We start from the raw sequence: 8,554 nt of genomic DNA, 5'->3' as shown, positions 1-8,554 counted from the left end.
CTAACTTTACAGATGACATTGAACTTAAATGCAGAACAGGGAGAATATCATGTTGCCTAGAGGTAGGTGCTGTTTGAGATGCTTCCAGATGACAGTTATGACAAAAATAAAAATAAAAAGAAAATGATGTAAATCCTTCTAGAGTAAACTGTAGGAAAGATAGATTATATAGCACCACCTAAATTACTACTCTCTTCTATCAACTGAACCTGTTACTGTACTCAAGACTCTCATGTCCTGTAAAGAGAACTCAAATAACTACCCAGAGTTTCTGAATTTGATCCCAATCTTGTTTATATTACCCGTTTCTTTTTTTCTTTCTTGATTTTTATTCCTGTTTTAAACATGTTTCTTCTCTTTACATTACTATTACAATTACTTCAGTAATTTTATATTACTGAAATATTAGTTCTCAAATTTTCTGTTTCATTTTCAAGTGAACTGTCTTTCCCTAATCCATTAAATGTGAGAAACCAACTTATAGAGCCTTTAATGGAACAGGAATTTTTTGCTGATGGCAAACAGGTTTGACTGTCCCTTTCTCTTTGGACAGAAATGGGTAAAACATTTCTGCATGTTCCTTTCCAAGGCTTAGAGGGATTTTCACTATGATATTCTTCTGCCCTGCTTCATAAAATTTGACTTGTGCTTCCTCCAAGTCCAGAAGCACACCAATCACTGAGCAACTCATATTCTTCTTCTCAATCTTGCTGTTTTCCTTGCTAGAGAATAACTCTCCCTGGGATCTGTGCAGAGCCCAGAAGTCCTCACCAGCATTTGTCCCTTCCTCCTCTTGCCTCTCTTTCTCCCTCACCACCCCTAGCACCCAGTCCTGCTGCTGGTCCACCTCCACCTCCCAGTAGTGTTTCCCAGCTGCAAACCCTTCCTTCCCCACCAGAACAGGGACTGTGGAGGGACTGCTCAGGCCAGCAGGCTCAGATGAGGTGTCCTCAACTTTTGGAGCCCCTGGCACTGGGAGCTCTAGGACCCGGCAGTCAGGATTCACATCAATGAAAACTGGAGGAGAAAACAAGAAGAATCCAGTGAGCAGAGCCACTCAGGGACCTGTCTCTGTAGGGGACTATGGGCTGAAATCTTTGAGGGTCTGAGCAGTCCTTGTGTGATTCAACAAAGAATTGAAACATTCCCCCAAACAGGGCATGCAACAGTCACTGAGGTACCTGACAACAGGTACCTTCAGAGCTGTCATAGCCACGTACTCTCTTGGGGTGTAAGTCCAGGTGACTCTTTCTCTTCACTCACTTCATAATAAATTTGTCTCTCTTTTCCATGTTACCATCCATCCTCTCTGGAATGGTGTCCACACACAGCCCTCTCCTCCTTTGACTCTTTTCAGCAACTCCTTTTCTCAGTCTTCCCAACTACCCCATCCTCGCCTCATTTCCTTTTATCCAACACAGTTGATGACATGTCCCAGTGACTCCAGCTCAGCCTACCAGTCTCTAAAGTCATGGCATTTTTATGTCAGGGTAACTTGGACAGATGGAAACACCCTTTTCATAGAATCATAGAATCAGACTCATAGAATGGCTGAGGTTTGAAAGGACCTTAAAGATCATCTAACTCGAGCCCCCCTGACATATTCAGGGATGACACCCACTAGATCAGGTTGGCCAAGGCCCCCTTCAGCCTGGCCTTGAACACCTCCAGAGATGGGGCATCCAAAACTTCTCTTCGCAACTTGTTGTAGTGCCTTACTACCCTTGCATTGAAGAATTTCCTCCTCATGGCTAATCTAAATCTATTCTCTTTTAGTTTGAGACTCTTTCCCCTTGTCCTATCATTATCTACCTCAGTAAAGAGTCCTTCTCCATCTTTTTTTATAAGACCTTAAGTATTAAAAGATCTCTATGAGGTCACCCCAGAGCCTTCTTTTCTCTGGGCTGAACATCCCCAGCTCTCTCAGCCTTTCTTCAGAGGAGATGTGCTCCAGCCCTCTGATCATCTTTGTGGCCCTCCTCTGGACTCAAACAGGTCCACATCCTTCTTGTGCTGGGGGACACAAACCTGGACGTAGTCCACCAGGTGGGGCCTCACAAGGGCAGAGTAGAGGGGGACAATCACCTCTCTTGACCTGCTGGTCACTCCTCTTTTGTTGCAGCCCAGGATGCATTTTTCCTTCTGGGCAACAAGTGTGCACTGCTGGCTCATGTTGAGACGTTAGTCCACTAGAATCCCCTAATCCTTCTCCACAGGGCTGCTCTCAATGCTCTTCTCCCAGTCTGTACTCCTGTTTGGGATTGCCCTGACCTATGTGCAGCTCACACCCTTTTTCCTTTCAGCTTACCTGCATGGCTCTGGGCTTCCCAGAAGTCTGCAGAAAGGAAAGAGACAATAGCACTTTATGGTTCTGTAGGGCAGTTAGATACTTTTCAGCCTATATTATTTCTGCCTTATGCTTGCATTGTTATGACTCTGATTCAGTCCCAGGGTTGACTTTATTCTACCTAAAGTAGCAGTGAATATTGCAATAAAATATAATTTTTAAACCACTTACCCAAGTCATCTTTTATTCGCTCTGAAAGGAAAAGATGTTCTAGTTATTGACACTAATTTTGTGAGGGTTTTCTCTCTTCTGGTTCAATTTTTTAAAGTTAGACATACCCACAGTATAGAAGACAAGCTACAGCATAAGTCAATATTAGTCCTTTTTTGCATTTCTGCAGTTCGAATTTTTGGGACTTGGTTGCAAGGTAAAGGACACAAAATTGGCCTCTACAGTCTCAATTTATTTGCATTTAACAAGCATTTTAGTGTATATTATGTCAGCACATGGGGTTGCATGGAGGAAATTAATTCCTTCTTTGTTGTCAATTCCATGATTTGGGTAAACATGATATATAATGAAACAACTCATATAATGTTATGGGTGTCTGTAAATTTATTGTAGTTTTAGGTATAAAAGCTTCTGGCAAGGAGGATTATTCACACTTCAGGTAGGTATTATAGAATGCCTTGTCATACCCGTCTTGGAGGGGGAAATATAACTGCACTGTGATGAGATATTGGCATTACTCTCACCCCCAGAGATGACATAATCAGACAGACCTGAATATTTTCTTTATTTTTTGTAAGGTTCACAAAAATATAACATTTATACAAGATGTTTTCTTACCGAGTTGCTTTATGTTCTCAGAGGTTGCTGCAAAAGAATACATGTAGCTTTAATAAGTGAAATGAAATCACAAGGAGATTTCTCACTCTCCAAGTATCTTGGTGGAGGGCCAGTAAGTAATGCAGATTTAAAAAAAAAAAAAAAAAAAAGGTAAACAGCATTTTCCTTAGGACTTATTTTCTAGGTTTTTAAACTTTTAAGTCAGTATTTCTCTGGAGACCAGTACATTAATTTTGTCTTTGAGATGCTAGTTACAGCTATTTTAATGATTTGACCAGAAAGTGAGAAAGAACAACAGCTGTAAGAGCTGTTCAAGAAATCCCAGTAGAGTCTTACTGACTCCAGGCAGAAAGATTACACAGAGGCAGAAAAACATCGCAAGACTCTTAGAAATAAAACCACTCTATATAGTACTTTCAGCAGTGACTAACAATGAAGTAGAACAACCATTTAACTAGAAATAAGCTGTCATGTTTTCTAATTAAGTAGTTAATTTTCATTCTCATGTATATATCCACTTACAAATTTTGATAAAAATTGTCTTAACTGCCATGTTATATTTACCTCCTTTGAATGTGTTCTTCTGTGACTCTGAGTCGACCAATGGAGGTAAAAAGAATAAAAACAGAAACAAAACCATTACTGGGCTGGACAGTTAGTTTAATTTAGAAGTTAAAAATTATCAGAGAAGTTTTAAAATTTTGTTATTGCCCTCAATTACTAATTTCAACAAGTTCATGGGAAATGGATCTCATGGATGCTCTGAATCTTTGAATTTATTTATATGAATTTATCCAACATGAAATCAAGCCATAATAAATTTTCTTATATGGAACAGAAACATCCAGAAATAATTCATATCAAAATACTGTACATCTCATTTGCTTTATTAGGGATTTAAGTAGCATGCATACTAGAAGTACCAAAAGGAACATGAAAACCAGGTTCTTACCTAATTGTTCCTCCAGATCGTTTTTTTCTGAAAGAAATTATATATGGTCATTTCTGTATCTATTCCAATGTCATATTTTAAAAGTGATTTAAATTCTGAGGAGACTTCACAGCTGAAGAGATGAAATTACCCTGGCCTCTTTTAGATATCTACCACATGAATGTCTCAATCTCATCTAGTTGCTTTCCATTATAGTCCATGTAGGAAATCCACACACCCCCTCTCCCCATCAAATCTCCCCAGCAATAGCTTTCTCAGGCAGCTTGAATCTGATTTCTCTCCAAATGTTCCTGGTTCCTGTACCTGATCCCAAAGAGAACAAATGAAGACACAGAGACTTCTATTATTTTAGAGGCTTCAGTAAATTGAATCTTACTAGTAAGTTGAAAGGCCCAAATGAGAAAACTGATATCCCCTAGAATATGTCTGGGGCATACTTGATTTGTGTTATCATTATTTGGTTTAGACAAGAAATATGTGCTGATGACATGGACATTTGCAGAAATTGCAGCAGGAATTGTTATTTGTTTATTCAGGCTAGAACTAGAAGATCTGATTTAAATCCATGGGATGCAATTTAGCAGTAAAAAGTTCAAGGTTTATTATATAGAATACCAACAAGCAAAGAAATAATAACAAAACAATCTCTTGTCATTTTTGGAATTATAAGCAGATTAAACCAGATATGAAAAATTGGATCATAAATCTCTTATAGAACAATGGCATTTTCATTGCAGTTACAGAATAAATAAGGACTTATTTATGCAATCATACTAGTCCCCGGTGTATCAGTCCCTTCACCATCTTTCAAGAATTAAAGTATTACTCTGAGTGATTAATTCTGCTTCAAACTGCCTATGAAGGGGTCAATAGCATTTAATTATAAGGGACAATATGGCCAATTTTCATTAAATCCATTATGTAAATAAGGAATACTACTTCTGAGATTCACGTCTAGAAATACCAAAATGCCCTAGAACAGTGTATGTGATTTTGTTTCCAAGATGTCCTGATAGTTTTCAAGGAGTATTTACCTTTTTTAAGATCATTCGTCTTTTTTTCTGAGGATAAAACAACACACAAACACATAAACATTAGTTATTTAACTAAGCATTCAGTATCTAAAAACAATAGAAAATTAATGATATCAGTCAAAAGTCTGAAATGTTATTTGGAAGTTGAGCCCATGGGCACTGTGTAAAAATTAAAACATTCTACCATAGGTATATTTCATTACCAGAAAACTTTAGAAATGCCCAAAGAAAAATGAGCTACTGGAATTGGAAAAATGTCATGCACTTATGGAGGAAGCTCTGCTATTACCTCATCCTGTTAGATACAAGGAGAACTTCCACATACAAGTAGGCAGACAGTTCAATAAAATGTCTCTATATTGGATTCATTAGGTCTGCGTGTGAGTGGAAGAAGCAAAACGCCCTGATAAAGTACCAGTGGCAGTACTCAAAGCTGATCAGTGTCCAAAACCCCCACTTCATCTTCGTGCATTCCAAAACTGAAATACTTCAATATTGATCATGACTGCATTATTATCATACTGTTTACTTTTAAAAAAAGAGTTGTGGGGTTTCATATTTAATTTCCTCATTACTCACCTGCTTTTTGTCTTCTTGTAGTATTAACTGGAAAAACAAGAAAAAACAATTATTTATTTTTTCCCCAAGACAATGAGTCTGATGAAAATATCATAGCATAATTCTAAAAAGAGTTTTCTTTCAAAAATCCTCTTCTCTGAAAGCAAAAATTATATTCTGTGCCTGTAAATATTTGTGATTACAAAAATTATGTCTCATGGAAGTTACCTCCCTCTTAAGGATGTTCTGTTCATTCACACACATGAAGAGCCCACACATATTCAATTTTTAACTATATATGTCATTTTTTTCCTCTGTCCCCCTCAATTCCCATATATTTCTTTCTGAATGTGATGTTAAAATATTATTTAAGTTTTTATTAACTGCATTTGCATTGCAGATTAAAACTTCTGCATCAGCTGTTGTAGGTGGAAATACTTACCCCTCAGTTTAGCACCCACAGCAGCAATAACAGCAATACTGAAACATAAAATTGCGATGAAGGCAGTCATCCAAGGTGAAGTGGATGGAAAGAAGACATCTGTAAAACATAGAAGGTGTTACATTCAATTAACGACTGTGAAACAGCTAAGACAGGTCCAGTGGTCAAAGATCTGTGTCTACTGCCATTGTATTTGCTATAATGTATCTTTTATTACCTTTTCCTGTCACTCATGAAGGTTAAAGATCTCCCCTCAATTCCAAAACATCCATATACTGCTTTGCCAGGTATTCCAGGCTATCAGGGTTAATATTAATGTTCATGTGAAGGCAATCAAGCTATGATCCTACAGTGCATATGCCATATTCATTCAGACTAAGACTGCCATGGGTAGAGACATGTTGGAGAAGTCACTTCTTTATAAGAACGATGTGTTGAGCAGCCCATCTAGGTGCAGCATTTTAACTATAGAGTAGATGATGTTTTCAGCAAAGAAGAGTCATCTCTAATGGTATTTCAGATGGGAAAAAAAGCTAAAGACTCCTCTCCTCTTTCGTTTTGAAATGAAATTGTCTACTTTGCAGTTGAGGAATCCAAACTGGATGGAGGCACATGCTGAAGCTCACAGTAATCATGGAGATGTCAGGGAGACAAAAGGTGTGGGAGAAGACATTCAGTATTTCCTATCAGCATGAACCAGCTTTCTCAATTCACTTTGCTGGTTATCCTGCAACATTGTAGGAGTGTTGCTTTCCCCATTAGCACTTCAAAATATTTCCCTCTCAAAATTTTCACAGTGACAACTTGGGTGTCTGCTAATTATTATTATTATATGCATTAATATTTATAGCTAAGATGCATCATGAATATAACGAGTAATCTAAATCATAAAGATAGATTTCTTACTATATTATCCACCTAAACACTTGTCATTTATTTCTGTGTTGGGTGTCCAGGATCTCTCCAGGGCCAATGGAAAGACAACAGACAGGTCCTCACAGAAACTGACCTTCGTGGTTACTCACCTGATATCAGGACTCGGGATTCACATACAGTGTTGAGTAGGTTATTGACAATTCTGCAGGAGACTTCTTTGTCAGATCCTGGTTCTAGGTTCATGGAAGTTACAACATCAAAAATGCCTGAAGAAGTCTTTGTTCTTTGGGTGATCACTTTCTCTTTCCGTGTCTGTCCTTTACTGTCCAGCCAAACTACCTCAGGCTCTGGAAACCATCCCTGTGACTTGCAGGTGAGGCCAATGCCCTGACCGACGTGACCATCCAGGAAGATGGAAGTGTCATCACCTTTAGCTATAGAACAGCAAACAAGAAAACTCCAACAAACAGGAAATTAAATGTTCTCTGACCAAACAGTGCATGATGGGAAGATCTTGCCGAGATTTACCTATAAAAACAGTGTGTGAATTCAACAGATTTGGAATTTTAGTTCTCATTAATTTGCTGGTAAGTAGCTCTTGCCATGTTACATTAGAGTGGGACCCTTTTGCAACATCTTTTACAGTCCTGATAAAGAAAGATCTTTGGACTGATTTTTGATATTTCCATGAACAACTTAAATTGAAATGAAGGGAGGAAGAGAGGAAGAGAGGAAGAGAGGAAGAGAGGAAGGAAGGAAGAGAGGAAGGAAGGAAGAGAGGAAGGAAGAGAGGAAGGAAGGAAGGAAGGAAGGAAGGAAGGAAGGAAGGAAGGAAGGAAGGAAGGAAGGAAGGAAGGAAGGAAGGAAGGAAGGAAGGAAGGAAGGAAGGAAGGAAGGAAGGAGAAAGAGAGAGAGAAAGAGGGAAAGAGGGAAAGAGGGAAAGAGAGAAAGAGAGAAAGAAAGAGAAAGAAAGAAAGAAAGAGAGAGAGAAAGAGAGAGAGAGAGAGAGAGAAAGAGAGAAAGAGAGAAAGAGAGAAAGAGAGAAAGAGAGAAAGAAAGAGAGAAAGAAAGAGAGAAAGAAAGAAAGAAAGAAAGAAAGAAAGAAAGAAAGAAAGAAAGAAAGAAAGAAAGAAAGAAAGAAAGAAAGAAGAAAGAAAGAAAGAAAGAAAGAAAGAAAGAAAGAAAGAAAGAAAGAAAGAAAGAAAGAAAGAAAGAAAGAAAGAAAGAAAGAAGGAAAGAAAGAAGGAAAGGAAGAAAGAAAAAAAGGAAAGAAGGAAGGAAGGAAGGAAGGAAGGAAGGAAGGAAGGAAGGAAGGAAGGAAGGAAGGAAGGAAGGAAGGAAGGAAGGAAGGAAGGAAAAGAGAGAAGCATAATATCACTGGGTGGAAATGTGATGCTAAGAAAAAGTTGGATGACATCATCAACAGATAAAGGCTGGAGTACTGGAGAAAAAAATGAGATGAGAGAAAATGAGGGCTAGAGTAAGAGAAATGGGTTGTAGTACCAAATGCAGTCACAGTCAAGGTTCAGTTACTTCACCTCTTCAAAAAACTTGCT

The 8,554-nt window shown here is 38.2% G+C and overlaps 1 protein-coding gene across 1 annotated transcript in view; it reads right to left on the bottom strand.

Moving 5' to 3' along the window:
- Nucleotides 1-478: 478 nt before the first annotated feature.
- Nucleotides 479-8,554, bottom strand: part of LOC116500179 (butyrophilin subfamily 3 member A2-like) — an 11,236-nt gene continuing 3,160 nt past the window's right edge. Inside the window, exons 3-7 of the mRNA XM_032205094.1 lie at nucleotides 7,148-7,432; nucleotides 6,123-6,221; nucleotides 5,702-5,728; nucleotides 2,309-2,335; nucleotides 479-1,017 (exon numbers count right to left, since the gene is read on the bottom strand). Coding sequence (XP_032060985.1) covers nucleotides 479-1,017; nucleotides 2,309-2,335; nucleotides 5,702-5,728; nucleotides 6,123-6,221; nucleotides 7,148-7,432 — 977 coding nt within the window. The remainder of the gene's footprint in view (nucleotides 1,018-2,308; nucleotides 2,336-5,701; nucleotides 5,729-6,122; nucleotides 6,222-7,147; nucleotides 7,433-8,554) is intronic.

The sequence above is a fragment of the Aythya fuligula genome, chromosome 32, assembly GCF_009819795.1.
Source record: "Aythya fuligula isolate bAytFul2 chromosome 32, bAytFul2.pri, whole genome shotgun sequence".
Classification (NCBI taxonomy): domain Eukaryota; kingdom Metazoa; phylum Chordata; class Aves; order Anseriformes; family Anatidae; genus Aythya; species Aythya fuligula.
Note: the sequence above shows the minus strand (reverse complement) of the source record. Positions and strands in the feature narration are given on the sequence as shown.